At 40.0% G+C, this 16,129-nt stretch overlaps 1 protein-coding gene across 1 annotated transcript; it reads left to right on the top strand.

Annotated features, from left to right (window-relative positions):
- The first annotated feature begins 13,593 nt into the window (after positions 1 to 13,593).
- Positions 13,594 to 15,583, top strand: LOC133714831 (AAA-ATPase At2g46620). The gene has a single exon (XM_062141090.1). The coding sequence runs from the start codon at positions 13,821 to 13,823 to the stop codon at positions 15,273 to 15,275; it is 1,455 nt and encodes a 484-aa protein (XP_061997074.1). The 5' UTR covers positions 13,594 to 13,820; the 3' UTR covers positions 15,276 to 15,583.
- Positions 15,584 to 16,129: the final 546 nt, after the last annotated feature.

The raw sequence follows: 16,129 nt of genomic DNA, 5'->3' as shown, positions 1-16,129 counted from the left end.
TTTTGGGGAGATTTTGTAGGGGAGGGAGGTAGGTGACGCTTGTCACCCCTATTCTCCTTGGTCACTGCCTCCAACTCGGCAGGTACACCTGTGTTGTCAGAAGTTTTCAGGCTAGGAGTGCTCTCTGCCGGTTCAGATGGTGACACCTGCTCAAGCTCCAAGCCCTCAGTCAGAGTTGTCGACTCAGAATTGGATACATGGTTAACTGGGTCTGCAAGCACCGCCAGTGCTAAAGGTTGGTGGACTTCCTCATCAGTCTCAGAGAGATTGAGGTCTCTTGCACGCAGTATAATTGGCTTGCGTGGTTTGATTGCTTCCTTGGGTTGGAATAGAGACCTGCAAATATTCGTCGGTGTTTGCACACCCTGAAAGCGAAAGGTGCCATCAACAAACTTGTTAGCAGCAAAACCCAAAGACGGACCACCAATATCCTTTCTCTGGTCCCCTGTATATGATGTAGTATGATGCCCAAGCAAAGGGCAATGATCACCCTCATGATAAATCAGATTACAATGGTCACACTTTCCCACCAAGTTCTCAAAAAAATAAGAAATTTCAGCTTCAACTCAAGCTGCAAGCCTTAGGGTTTTGTTCAGAAAAAAAGGTTGGGAGATATCATGAGCCACATGGACTCGAACCTTGCCTTGATTCGCAAAAAGCTTTGCATCCAGTTCAAGGAACTTACCAGCCACCGAAGCAATGTTTCTAATCATGTCAGGCTCCTCAAACAGCGGTGGGATGTTGTTGATGCGAACCCAGAAGAAGAGTAGGGTCCGAGCGATATCTTCCATGGGCGTAACACCATCATATTCTTGAAATACGATCGGGGCTTGTTGGAACCTCCACAGTCCACCCTTCAGAACCTTATTGCGATCCTTCCTCAGATCAAAAGCCAGAACGAACCGATCTGGTGCACGTTCTTGAATCTTAAAGTCCTTATCCAGGACCCATACTCGCCGGAGAAAGCGTTTCAGGTCATTCAAGGCGACCGGCTTCTTGACCAGAGGACGTGCCAAGAGAAAAGACTGCTTGGCTCGTCGTTGGATTCCACCAGAGGTGTGGGAAACATCAATGAAATCCCTGCTAGCAAGTGCCAGCGACGCAGCAAAGGAGGAGGTGACGGCGTCGATGTTGGACATGTTGGCGGTATGGAGATCGAAAGGGGAGCGACAGACGTCGCTCAGTTTTCTAGGGTTTGACGGCTGCACACAGAGCGCTGCCTTAGGGTTTTTTCAATTTTGGGAGACGAGATAATTGATTAGTATATATACTAACATATTAGTGTTTTATAATTGACCATATTAATTATTTGTGTTAGTTATTGGGAAATCCATAAGGATAATGATTCCCTTCAAATAGATGCTTAGAAATAAGTTTTGTATTATTTGAGTTCTCATCTACCAAACACCATATTGATCAAGTATAAACTTGTGAATCGAACATTCAACAAAACTGTATCAGTAGTTTCTCCACAATGGCGGAACTACGAAATTGTCATTGGATGGTCAAACAAATTAACAATTACAAAGTTTTATATTAGATAATCAATTGACTAATCATAACTTTTAGAAAAGAAAAAAAAAACTAAAAGTGGGAGTAAAGCGATTTATTTTAAAAATATTTAATGTCATTGATTTTGAAATTCTAAATTATATGGTTTCTCACCCCATTTAATTACAATTTATTTAAGGAAAATTTAAATTAGATGCTTTCTAACTTTATTCTTGTTTTAAATGAGGATGCATGCATAGAAATTTATTGTGTTTATAATTATAGAATCATATAAGGAAGATATGATTATTATTATTTTTCTTCTAATACATAGATGTCTATTTTGGTCATTTTATCTACCTATAAAATCTGATTTGAAATATAAAATAATAGGGATGTGTATTAAGTAGTTTGGGGTGTGTATTTAAAATTTCTCTTCTTCACTTGATTGAAAAAAAAATGGATACATTTAAGGGGTTTTGACCATTTACCCTAATTCTAGGGGTTTTGATACACCACTGACTTTTTTTTTTTTCCCACTTACCCATAAAGACTAATAAGGTATTCCCTAATATGTACCCAATTAAGTTTTTTCTTTGTTTTTTATTTATTTTTGAAACTATTTTGCCCTCACCCCTTTGTTACATATAGAGAGAGAAGCCATAGGAGACTTCGCCGGAGTCCGGTCACCAGCAGCGGGAATCCGGTCACCGATCGCCGGCTGCCGGACTTCTCTGAAAACCTCGTCGGAGGTCCCCAAAGAGGTCATCGAAGATCTCATAGGTCGCTGGAGAGGTTTATTACCCCCCCCCCCCCCCCCACAATAAAAAAAATTTAAAATTTATAGGGGTTTATTGCCCCCAATAAAATATTTATTGGGCATCAATAATGACAGGACCCGCCCAGGATTTCACCCTGAAATCCGAAGTGGACCTGCGGGGCCCACCTTAGAAGAAATTTTGCCAAAAAATTTGGCAGAACTTCTCCTAAAGTGGACAACCCAAAACCTGTAGAAAGAAAATTTACACTTCTAAATCATCCATCCTTATTCTCCTGGAGCCGTCTGCTCCCCAAATCACAACTCCAATTTCACAAATATCAGTCTCAACCCAAAAACAATAGTAATCCCATAGGTTATCAGAGCAATACTAATCCACTAGGTAACAAAGAAAACAGAAATAGAATGAGTACGCGGAAGCAATGCTGTTGGCTATGCCTCGACTCCATGTACGCCCGACCTTAACTAATTTCGCCTGCAAACTGGGCATTTGAAACCGAATGGCCCAGGGGAAAGTACATAAAAACGTTAGCGTGAGTAGACAAAAATAAACAATTTAAAGGAAAAGAATTTCATACTTTCCCACATTTATTTCATTAAAAACCGATGCATGCAACAATTAGAAAACACAATTAGCTAAAAATCTGAGGATTTCAAACGATAAACCGACTAGCCTCGCTAGTCACAACATTCGAAAAGATGTATCGAAAAACCGAAATCTCACTTCTCAAGAAGATAAGACTAGCCCCGTAGGCTATAGTGAAAAATCGGACTAGCCCCGCTAGTCAAGCAACGATAAGAAAAGATTGAAACTCCGATACTCAGGAAATAAGACCAGCCCCGCTGGTTAAAAGAATCGGACTAGACCCCGCTAGCCCAGAAATAATATAATGAGTAGGGGAAGATGATAGCCATACGAGTAAGCCTCCCAGGCTAAAGTACTCCCATTACTCCCGTAATATACCCCTACGCCACTATGTGTAGCGATAGGATACTGGGCTTGAGAATTACTGTCACAGAGACAGTAACCAGCGCCACAAAGGCGGAGGGCTTCGGTGATCCCATCACCTCGCCACAAAGGCGGAAGATCAATGCTAGCAATGATAATAGTCACCCAAAGTATGGCAAAAGAATCCGAAAACCAAGTAAATCCATAAATACATAAGGCTTCCCCATCTCTCGCAAATGAATTTCTAACGACGTGTCCCACACGCCAAGATAATCTCAAGTTCAAATAAATAGGAAGAAATAATAAAAAAAAACATGATATCCGTAAACCGAAACAAAACCAATTCCAAAATCATCATTAAGGCATTCCCAATGCCAAATCCGAAAGTCGATAAATAAATTAATGAGGAAAAACAACTCCATCGAAATCCCATTTCGAAAATCCTTTAAAAGTCTCAAATCGAAATAGAATATAATTAAAAGTATAATTCCGGAAATCACCTCGGAAATAAAAATAATTCATCACTTAAAATTATAAATCATAAGCAACTTCGGAAACGAATCATTATCGAAAGTAATTATGTGAGATAAAGCGAAAACAAACTCCGAGATTAAATCACATGCTCGAAATGTCAATTGATAAATAAATAGGGCATATTCAAGGAAATAAATGCATGCATCATTTACTTAAAAATAAAAGTCCACTCACGATATATGCTCAATCCTGACGTCACTCGGTATTTTCCTCGTATGGAGACTCCTCTCGTCCTGTACGAATAACATTCATAAATATATATATAATTCACAGGACGGAATTAACTCTACAATACTTATAATTGGAAATTCAAAACATCCCCCCCTTTCCTAAAATCCAACTTCTCAACTCTCCACAATAATCTCTCATCGATGTAATATCTAAAGTGAATACGAAAGGAATTCGGCGATCGAATTCGCGAAAATCAATAATTAACCAATTAACTCAATTCGTAAATCTTCCGATTTCCACCAAACTTCATGCATTACATTCCACAATCATTATAGGGTACATGGGATTAAAACGACAATTAAAACACAACTCTACGCACCACCACGTGCTACCTACAGTGGCGGCGCGTGGGGACCATGCGCCGGCGGCCACTTCCTCCGATGACCACCAAACTCCGGCACTAGCATCTACACAACAAGCCCAATCAACTTCCCAACTACAACATCAACCAATTTTACCTCGAAGTGGTCGAATCAAGCCGGTGAAGGAAAGCCCCGAAGCTTCAAGAACCCTAGAAATGAAAAATCATCAATTCAACCTCTACAATGCAAATTGGAACGAACTACCTTAGGGGAAATGATCACCATCAAAAACCGAACCTTCGATGCTAACCTGGTGGCCGGAGGTGGCCGGAAATCGGCGAAAACCCCAAACTGCAGCCGGAGAGAACTTTGCTTCGATCTGAGCTTTTCCGGCCAAATCGTCGAAAACTAAGGGCACCAGCGTGACCAGGGGGAGGAGACGACCTTGTGGTGGCCGGCTATCTGCCGGGTGATGGCCGGACGGCGGCCAATCGAAGGGAAGAAGGATTTCCCGAAGAAGAAAGAGGGGAAAATCGGGGGAGAGGAGAGAGAAAGGTGGGTTTCCGGTTTTGGAAACCTACCACAGTAATTTTCCTTATATATATAATTTTCTTACCATGAACAGTAACTTTCGTAATTCACTCATAACTTTTGCATACGAACTCCAATTTTTACGTACCACATATGCCCGCGCTCGGGTTAACGTCCTCTACAACTTTCATGAAGGAAGTTTTCTCAAATTATTAACTCATAAAAAGTCAATTTTTAACCACCCCCCCTAAACGTTAAAATTAAAATCGTGAACAGTAACCAATAAAGAATTTCATGTAACTCAGTAAAAAGGTATATCAGATGTGGGGTGTAACAAATAAAAATTTATTGGGGGGAAGGGGAACTGATCGCCCTAAAATTAGACAAATAAAACTTTGATTGAGGAAGAAGATGAGGAGATTACATCAATTCAAAATCTTTTATTGGGGACAATAAATGTTTATTGGGGGGCAACATATGTTTTAGTACGAGATAATAAATTTTTTTTTTCTTTTTTTCTTTCCTTCTTGGCCTTCTGCCCACAGTTTAACAAATAATTTTTTTTTTTTATTTAGGCACCTAGAAAATGCTCTGGGCACCCACGTCTTCTTCCTTTTTCGTCGGTTGCAAACCTGAACTGTAAGAGACGGAATGAGTTGGGGGAGCTCAACGGTTCCTTTTGATTTCCAGATGGGGGGAGCTCAAAAAACACACCGGCATGCACACCGGAATTGTTGTCGGAGTTTATTGCCCGGAATTGGATTGCCCGGCTCCGAAATCGTTGTCAGAGTTTATTGCCCGGCTGTCTGCGTCGTAGTCGAAGTCCGGAATCGAAATCAGATTTTGGAGGAGCTAGAATTGGTGAGAGAGAGGCCTGGCTCCGGAATCGTTGTCGGACCAATTTGAGCATGGTGTCCGCTTTGAAAAGGTCTTTCTTGATCAGAATCTGAGTTCAAGAACCAGAGAGACAGAGCATACAGAGCTCCGATGGGGACGATGGACTTGAGATAGAGGTCCCTTGACATGGATACACAGCGCGATTCTGGTGGCGCTGATGTGCAATAGTTTCCAGCGTGAGTCTCTGAGAGAGAGAGAGAGAGTGGCATATAATTCACTAATTAGGTTGAATGCAGAATAGTCATTTTTCTTTAAATTGAGTTAGTGAGAATAAAAATTTATTTGTGGGGTAAGTGAGATAATTTTGGCTCATTTTAGTGTTTTAAATCAAAGACCCTTTAAAATAAAAAACAACTCAAAATGACGACAACTCCATGCTATCTCCATAAGCACATATAAGAAAAGATGCCGAGTTCATAGTGATTCTTTTTTTCATGTTGTGTCCTTATTAACTAACTAGATTATTAATTAGCTTGAATTAGTCGGTCTTTCTAGAGCAAGTTTGTGAAAGATATACTTTGAAAAATCCACGATTACGTAGCAGCTATAGTCTAACTTTGCTGACTATATCTCCATTTTTAATCTGATAATTTCCATAAATCATAACTTTGTGATCAAAGGGTTGTTGATCATGTCTTCCTCGGGAGATTGAAATTTAATGTTGATGGTCGGTACTTGGCTTATGGGATTGGAGATGTTGAGCAGGTGGGATCGGAGATGTTGAGCAGGTGGGATCGGAGATGTCACAAAAGCATCTCCAACTTAATTAGCGAGTGTCTCTTTATTTAAATATAATGAAAAATAAGCTGATACAAAATCAGTTAATTATTGAATTGTAACTTTGTAGATATCTATCATCATGATTCTACTGATACCTAAATTTTGATCGGGATGTGAGCAGTTGGGAAATCTGACTATGATGATGATATAAAGCAACGATAAACTATTATCATCATTTTTGTCATGTGCTACTACGTAAAAAACAGTATTGCATCATCTCCTCCAAGACAACAGGAACAAGACAGGCAAAAGGGCAAGGTTTTCATGATTAAGAATTAAATACATATGTGTTGAAATTATAATTCTAGTATTGTAAAGGTCATGGGTTCGATTATCACTGACATATGTAAGGGTGAGGTGGGCTAATGATTTTTTTTTAAAATAAAAATAAAATTACATACGTGTTGAAGTAGCAATATATGCATAACGTGTGAGAACACACACATGATTACATTATGAAACTCTATCAAAGTTGTTGATATCTTTTATTTTATTTTATTTTTTAATTTAAGATTTGTGAAATATGATCTCCACACTCATTTTATTTATATAAGTCAATTAGACTCATTTTTGAACTAAATAAAGTTTTGCTATTTACTTAAAAAAAAAAAGTTTTGCTATTCACATTAAACTGCCTTATATTATGTTCCACCATATTAAGCTAAATTATATTAAAATTTCATTTATATCCTCATGTATTAAAATATAGAATTATACAAATCTCATAAATTTTTTGAATAAAATTGTCAATAATAGTTTTCAATAAGGATATAAATGTAACTATATTATGTAATTAATGATGGGAAAATGAATCGGATTCAAATTTGCTCACCACCAAAGTATTGGTGGTGATACCACCACTCCAACTTTCCTTGTGGGAACTCGGAATCCAACTCGGATTCAAATTTGCTCACCAGCAAAGTATTGGTGGTGATACCATCACTCAATATAAAAGTGCAATTAATGTGTTATAAAACATAATTATAGTTAATCATGATGTTTTATTAAAAAAAAAATTAAGTATTAAATTAATTCTACATGACGTGGCAAGTTTTAATAGGATAGTGATATCACCACAAAATCAAAATTGTGAGCAAATTTGAATCCTTCCTTGTGCACACCAAACATAGGAAATGTATTCATTTCATTTCCTAAGTCCTCAATTCCACGAACCAAACGAGACCCTAGTGCCATATATAGCGGACTCTTAAGACTTGTAGCTTGACCATTTATTAAGTCCATCTATAATGATTCTCACGACGGCGAAATAAAGTTGCATTGGGATATTACCTCCAAGTAATCAAATTTAACGAATGAAGTGAAACAATAACAATTCAAATTAGAAAACTCAAGTCCCATCTACAATAGTAAGAGCTCCATTGCTTGACGGAGATGTCACATAATTCTTACTTAAGGCAAGAAGCCAGTTAATCATGATTCCCCGCCACTCCTCCGACAAACATCAAAGCCAACCATGGTTACAAGAAATAGCCTCATGGCATATGTGTTTAGTCATCGATCTCAAATAATTTTCTTTTTTGTTACGAGGATCTTGAGAGATGAAAAATTTAAACTCCAAGCCTTATCTATCATATGTACGTAGACGAAAAGATCGATGTAGTTGCCTAACTAGTGATTTGCCACTATCTTTCCACAAATATTTTGGGAGAATACTACTCTTTCATCTCATTCAAACAAATTAAACATCTAGTTAGGTTGGTTGCCATCGGAAGTTGCTATACATGTGGTTGAACTACGCGTCTCCGACACAAAATCGTTGTCTGTATTAGCACCAACAATTGAAAAACAAAAGAGACCCAAAACCCAAGTCATCACCAAAAGAAACCCCAGAAAAAATTGAAACAAAGAACTGGTCCAAAAAAACATCCAAAGTAAAAGGAAAAGGAAAAACATAAACACACGAAGTTGACATTACATGGCATATGTCTTTATACATATTCGAATATAGTCGAATGCCGTAGGCATGAAGAAGTTTTTGGAATTTGGGGAAAAAGTGTTGGCTTTAATATTTATATGAACAAGTCTCCATCGATATGAATATCTCAAGCCGGAAGGCATTGAAAGATAAAGCCAAACCAAATTAACAATCCAATCTCCGCCACCGCGTCTAACCCGCGTCTAATAAGTTAAAGATGACCAACACTAAACAAGTGTTTAGTCAAGCCTTCCCTAAAAGCAAATGATTAAAGTATCATAATCAAAATAGCTTTCATTTGGTTCCCTTATTTTTACGAGACTTTTTCATATTTCAAGATCAATTATGGTGTCATATTTGCACGGTTGTTTAGAGTAGGCCTCAACTTTTGGGGACTTTATGTTTTGCATATTCTTCTCCAACTATAGGAATCATTCTTTCTTTTTGGTCACTCAGATCATACTTGCAAATCTATAGAAATCATTTAGTCATACAAGTTGTTTAAAAAATTAAACACATCACTCACTCGCATGTTTACTTATTTAGAATAGAGAAAAACATGAACATGACTTAATTAAAAAGGAATTGATTTCTAAACCCAATCCCCCTCCCCTTTGGGTTATGAATTCCGAGTTGTTAAAAAATATATTCACGATTTTGAGGTGAGATAAACTTCCATTCCAATTCCCTTTTTTTTTCTTTCTTTTTTTTTGAAACAAAGGTTCATTTCATTAGATGACCAGCCAAAAAGCCAGAGTCTAAACATACACTTAAAGACAGAAAAATGGCGGGGTAACTACCACGCTCCTATCTAAGCAATGTAAACTCATTACAAGTCGATTTTGAGCCCGCTTTGGAAGCGGACCCATAAACAAAGAACAACTCCGTGTCTTCGAGGGAAAAATCATTGACTAGCATCCCCATTAGCCAGGCGCACAATTGCGGTACTAACAGAGAGCCACTTCCCAGCAAACAAATAGGAGTCAGTTCCTCATCCATAAGCCGCTTCCTCCAGTCCAAATGCAAGATAATTACCAATTCCGAAGAACCATGATCTGAATTAGGACTGACATTTTTAAAAAACCCTAAGCCCATAAAGTGGGCCTAGTTACAGCCCAGCAACCCAAGTTTGAGCCCAGGCCCAAAGGCCCAAGCCCAAACCCGAGCAGCAGCCCTAGCCCCAGTAGCCAAGCCACCCCTGCCGCCGTCCAACCCTCCGGCGGTCGACCGCGACAGAGCCTGGTCATGGTGACCTCAAGCGTCAAACCTAAGAATCCAGCAAGAATCCAAGAACGATTCCCCGCCAAGACCAGTCGGAAACGCTGACAAGCAAAGGTTGAACCAGAGCACCACCTCCGAACGCTGCCCCGAGGCCAATCAGATCACCACGAAAGCCGAATCAAGCCAAAATCGAGCCCGCTGTGCTCAATTCTCACCGGCGAAAACACCCAAATCCAACCACAGAACGGTCTGTAAACTTCCTCAACCTCTCTCCACGCCCCGAAGGTGACGCCAGAGAACAGCCACGCCCAGCCAAGACCGGCGCCTGCACGGTCGTCGTCGCCGCTTTGCACGAAACCCAGAGTTAGGGTTTCAACTTGTTTACTGTTTAACCCAATTCCCTCTTTTATGTTAGCAAGCTCTTTGGAAAATATGCATGATTTAAAATATGTTCTTTACTTGCAAAGAGCGAATGCTCTCTTCTCTGACTCCCGCAAGGGAGGTTTCTCGACGGCGACTATCTTCGGGTGGAGTCGGTCTTGTGCTTTTGACTGCGAAGGGTATCTTTCCTCCTTTCTCTAGTTTACTTCTTGGTGCTGCCGACGAGATTTCTTGTCGGGGCTCCTTGCTCCTGTGCTTCTGCCTAATTTTGCTCATCGCCGGCATTGGGTATGGTGATGGTGGTGTTGATCTGAGATTGGATCGGACTGTTAGTGATGCGGGGCGAATGGATAGCGGTGTTTGGCCTGGGGAATTCAGCGGTGTTTGGCCTGCGGAAGTCGGTGGTGCTTGGACCTGTGGTGGTCGTCGCCTTGATTATCCAGGTTGGTTTGCTCGGGATTACATCGCTCTGATGGTGTTAATGGTGGATCGGTCTTGCTTGTCGGCGGTCCTGTGCTCGAATTCGGATCCAATTGTGCAGTATGTCCTGTGCGGCGGCGATCTCTTCGACGCCAGCAATGGTTTCCATGGGAGCAGTAGCTTCCATGGCGATGGCGGGGGTTTCCCAGAGGGTGGCGGCAGCAGCAGTGCTAGGTTTTGGGCCCACATGGAGGTGGCGGCGGCAACACCAGGGCTGTCTTCTCCTCTAGGGTTTGCGGAAATTGGGCCTTGGATATGGTCAATTTCTGTTGGGCTCTGGGTTCGTTGTTGGCCTATGTTTTTTAATTTAGTAGTGGGCCTTTCTCTTTTTGTCCAAAAAGAGGGTGGGTCTGTATTTTTCTTGGCTTGAGCGGGAAAGAACGCGAAAAAAGGTTGGGGCTCTGTTGTCTTTTTTACTTTTCTTCAGAGCTCTAATTTTTCTTTGTCTGAGCTTAATACAAAAAGGTGGGTGTGCTAGGGGTGTGCTGAGTAGTACGCTTGTGTGAGGGGTGTGCTAGTGTAGTGTGCTCTATGTAATGGCTTCTTCTGACGGCCCTATGGGCAAGTCGTTATTGTACTGCTTGCTGAACTTTATAAAAGTATGACCTTTTCAACTCAAAAAAAAAAATGCATGATTTTAAATTGATTCTCTTATTCCAATACTCATTCCATATAAGTAAAATGTGTTAATAATATTTTGAATAAACTCTGTAAAACTTGAATACGTTTAATATAATTTAGCTGCGACCGTATGTTCGTGGATTACCTACCATGATAGTTTCGAACTAGAAAGATCTTGATAATGAAGTGAACGTACATAGCAGGATAAGAGTCAAATCCTGAATCGTGTTATTGGCCGGTTTGACTACCATATATAAGTTAATTAGCCAAATCAAAAGCTTAACCTAGTCAAACCTAGTGAACAATTTAGTCCAGTTGTTATCGTTAAATTCGTAACTTTTTTCTACATGAACATTTCAACTCCGTGTTTTCTCTCCCTCCTGAGTATACCCAAAAGAAAAGAAAAAATCTTCATGTTTGATTTCATCAACTTTTCATGGCTCTTTCCAGACTAGTCCATCGAGTTCGGGGCCAGAAAAATCCAGACAAAATCACATATATACCTATATATATAAATATAATATCAATATTGTTTAACCAACTTTGATTACGAAAAATCAAACACTGATATTATACATCATCAAACACATCGGGTAAGGGCAAACATATGATTGGCTTTTTGGAACAGTTTCAAGTGCTCACGCTTTGTTTAATTATCTTAAAACGTTTCGATCGATAACATGTATTTCATGATATGATTATATATATGAAGAGTGTGCAGATTTTAAAAGAGGCTTGGTTGATTTGTTTGAGATTTTGAATTGAATATATGAAATTGGACTACGTAGACGTAAGAGTTTCAAAATTATTGGAATTGTTTTTGTTCTTGAGGAATACTAACGTCTAGGGCAATATCAAAACTCGTGCAGGGCCAACTGGGAAGGAAGCTATCGATCTGGTAAAGCTAGGGCAATAGGCTTTTCAGTAGTTGGGTATATAATAATATTATGTTTTCTGTTTGGTTGTTGGTAAGTCACAGACTCGATCGCTTCAACAATTGGTACAGTTGAGTGACATAAACCCTAATTAGATGATGGGTTTTTTTTTGGATAATATAAGGAGAATATACGACTATACTAAGGACCATACATATGGCATCAACTAGAGCAAGTAAAACTATGGTAATGGTGTTGTTTTTTTATATCTTTTATAAAAAAGAAAATACAACCACAACATCACCGGCTACGACTTGATTTTAAATGGTCAAATTTTAAAGTAGAAACGGTTTTTGCTCAAGAGTATAATGCAACCAAATTTTTTTCAGCTCTGGTTGATAATTGAGATTGGCTAGAGAGTTTGCTATAAAGTTTTACTTCGCGATATGCATGTTTAAAGCGTGAATGATTGCCTTTTTTCTTGTAGAAGTTGCCGACTTGTCTTTTAGATTTGTTAGTCTAAATTTCAAATTAATGTTCAGCAGGGTGCCAAATGGAGAGTAAGATTTTTGACAACCCCCTCCCAAAAAAGAAAGAGAGATTGACATTTGCTAGTGTTATTTTTATTCTACTACAACTACACATAAAATAACTCATACATGTTTTTAATAACCAATCCTTCCGTTTATATATATGAGAAGCGGTGACAATGCCTTCCGTTTATATTCATTATTAAAACACATCGTTATTGTCCCTTCTTGAACACCTATAAACTAACACATTCTAACTTCTTTTTAATTTTTAATAACAGACCAGTTCTCACCACTACTTATTAGAAGGCAACGCCTCTTACTCAAGATTATAGAGTCAAAATTATCAGAGTCCTTGCTACACGTTGTCTCCCAAAACATTAAATTAACTCACCAAGTTTGTACGGCATTCTACCCTATCGTCTCATGATACCACCTTTAATTTAGTGTCAACTAAAGCATAAAAATGCATTAATTTTTGCAAAATGCGGCCGGCTCGGAGAAGCATATTAGTAACTAGTAAGAGGATAAGCAAGAACAAGAATGTGAGCACACGGGAAAAAAAAAAAAAATTAAAACAAAGACAATTCCAACTTTCCAACCAGAATTTATTATATTAGCATACAAACCTTTTATCTTTTTAAGGAATAGTATCACAAAAACACTGTACAGTGATCGCAAATCAGATCCCAATATCAAATTCTCTCATATTACTCTCGGTTGGATAATTTGAATAATTTGTGGGTTGAGAAAAAAGAGAAGGAAAAAAAAAAAAAAAAAAGGTACTAAATAAGATTATTTCCATATTGGCACTACTACATAGTAGATTGAGCCACACCCACATATTTATTTATGAGAAAGTCTTTTAAGGGTTTATTAGGGACAAAAAAGTCTACAATAAAAGCTAACAGAGAAGCCTCATAGGCTCATAGAAAATACATCATTGCTGGGCTGGATAGCAGCCAGAAATGACACAGAAAATAATATTAAGAAAATAGAAAAATTAAAATTAAAAACTAAAAAGGATAAAATTTCATAAACACACAGCCTTTAGTTTAGCCTTTACTTTAGGTGCTCCTTTTGTAGTCCTCCTCCTCCTACTAATTAGTTTGCTTATAAACCTCTCTCACTTTCCCCACTCCATTTTGACCCATCAAAAACTTTGTCTCTCATTTCAACTCAACCTCCTTCATTCTGCTATTTGTAACACCCAGTATGGTACTTCAGACCCATCATCAGAATTGATATTTCCCAATTGGGTTCTTCTCTCTTCTCTCTCAGAAATGATTCTTTCCAACCCATTCTTTCTGCTAGTGTTGGCGGTCTGTATATTCGTGGCGGTTCGTGTGCTTCTGTACAAAACAGGGTTGGTTTATATTGTGAAGAAATGGTGGCGGGCGGTGGAGGACTGCTTCCATGTCTACCAGTCGTTCAAAGTCCCGGAATTCAACGAAAGTATGCAGGAGAATCAGCTCTACTGCAAGGTCACCGTTTATCTCAACTCATTGACCTCCATTGAGGACTCCGATTTCACCAATCTCGTCACCGGAAAAAAGCCCAACGAGATCGTCCTCCAGCTCGACCCCAACCAGACCATCGAAGACGACTTTCTCGGGGCCAAGCTCACGTGGCAAAGCGAAGCGAGCAAGGGTTGTTCCAATAATTGCCGGAATTTGGTGTTGAAGGTTCGGAAAGCCGATAAGCGGCGGATTCTGCGGCCGTATTTGCAGCACATCCACGTCGTCGCCGACGAGCTCGACCAGCCGAAGCGAGATTTGCGGCTATACATGAACGTCGACGACTTCCCCAACGCGCGGTGGAGGGCCGTGCCGTTCACGCACCCATCTACGCTGGAGACGATTGCCATGGAAGCCGACCTCAAATCGAAGATCAAGTCCGATTTGGACTCGTTTCTCAAAGCCAAGCAGTACTACAACCGACTCGGCCGCGTCTGGAAGCGAAGCTTCTTGCTTTACGGCCCCTCCGGCACCGGGAAATCCAGCTTCGTCGCCGCCATGGCCAATTTCCTCGGCTACGACGTCTACGATCTCGACCTCTCTAGGGTTAAAGACGACTCGGAGTTGAAGATGCTTCTTTTACAGACCACGAGCAAGTCGGTGATCCTCATCGAGGACCTGGATCGGTTCTTCGCCGAGAAATCGACGGCGGTCAGCTTCTCCGGCATATCGAACTTCATGGACGGCTTGCTCAACTCGTGCTGCGCCGAAGAGAGAGTCATGGTGTTCACGATGAACTCGAAGGACCAGGTCGACCCGAATTTCCTCCGACCGGGTCGGATCGACGTCCACATCCATTTTCCGTTGTGTGATTTCACGGCGTTTCGGAACCTAGCGACGAGCTATTTGGGGGTGAAGGAGCACAAGCTGTTCCCCCAGGTGGAGGAGATTTTCCAATCCGGGTCGAGTTTGAGCCCGGCCGAGATCGGCGAGCTCATGATCGCGAACCGGAACTCGCCGAGCCGGGCGATCAAGTCGGTCATCACGGCGTTGCAAACCGACGGTGATGGGAGGGGGGCGGGGAAGATCGGACGGCCTCCGAGGTGGTTCGAAACCGGGTCGAGAAAGTCAGGTGGGGACGAGTCGGGCGAACCCGTTGTGTTATGTGGGGAAGGTGTGAATACGGTTAGGGATTTTAGAAAGCTTTACGGGTTTTTGAGGATGAGAGGCAGCAAGAATTCTCAGTCGTTCGATGCGGGGTCGGAGCGGTCGGCGGGCTAAGGGGGCTGATCCGACGGCTGTGGGAATCTGAATATTTTGGTGGGACCATTCAGGTGGGTGCGATCGAGGTCGACCTGTTCGATCCGGATTGGAAATGACATGTCCTTTTGGTGGGGGGAGAACACAGAATCAAAAATGTAGGTTAGAAGTGCAAAAATACAGCATTTTATAATTAATTTAATACAAGCAAAAAACCCAACCATTTGATATTTTGGGGGGGGAATTTGATATTTGTTTAGTTAGATTTGATGCTTTGTAGATAGGTGCTCAATTGTTAACAATTGGAATGTGATTCTGTCTTCTTCTTCTTTTTTCCTTTTTTTTTCTTTTTTCTTTTCTTTTGGCATAACTATTTGGGCATGTAAATTACATTGTTAGGTATTTAGAAATTAGTAGGTGCAAAATAGATTATAGAGTGTACATTGTTTGGTTGTTCTTGAGGAATTTGAAGAGAAGCAAGGAACATGAAATCTGTCTTGTTTGAGGGGGTTGTTGGTTGTTAGAGTAGTTCAAGATTGGATTTAGTGTCATTTCACATGATGAACTATGATAGTTTTTGGTTAACTTATCCCATTAAATCATCTTCAAATGACCAATGTAGGATTTGATGTCAATTTTTTGCTTTTTTTTTTTTTTCAATTTCTATTTGATTTGCCATCATACAATGTCAAAATCATCTATTTATATCTGGCTGTTTCAGCTGCAAAGAATTAAGATATATTGTCATAGTCGGTTAGAGCTGAAATACAATCTAAATAAAGTTATGTACAAAAATCATAACAAACATCAAATAAAACATGTAGCGCGAATTTTTATAAAACTATAAATTGTGTAGATTTCAATGTTTTAGGTGT

The sequence above is a fragment of the Rosa rugosa genome, chromosome 6 (genome assembly GCF_958449725.1).
Source record: "Rosa rugosa chromosome 6, drRosRugo1.1, whole genome shotgun sequence".
Taxonomy (NCBI): Eukaryota; Viridiplantae; Streptophyta; class Magnoliopsida; order Rosales; family Rosaceae; genus Rosa; species Rosa rugosa.
This window is presented reverse-complemented; position numbering and strand designations above follow the sequence as displayed.

Bases quoted from the DNA above. Each gene is read 5' to 3' on its own strand.
- LOC133714831 (XM_062141090.1), top strand. From the start codon at position 13,821: ATGATTCTTTCCAACCCATTCTTTCTGCTAGTGTTGGCGGTCTGTATA.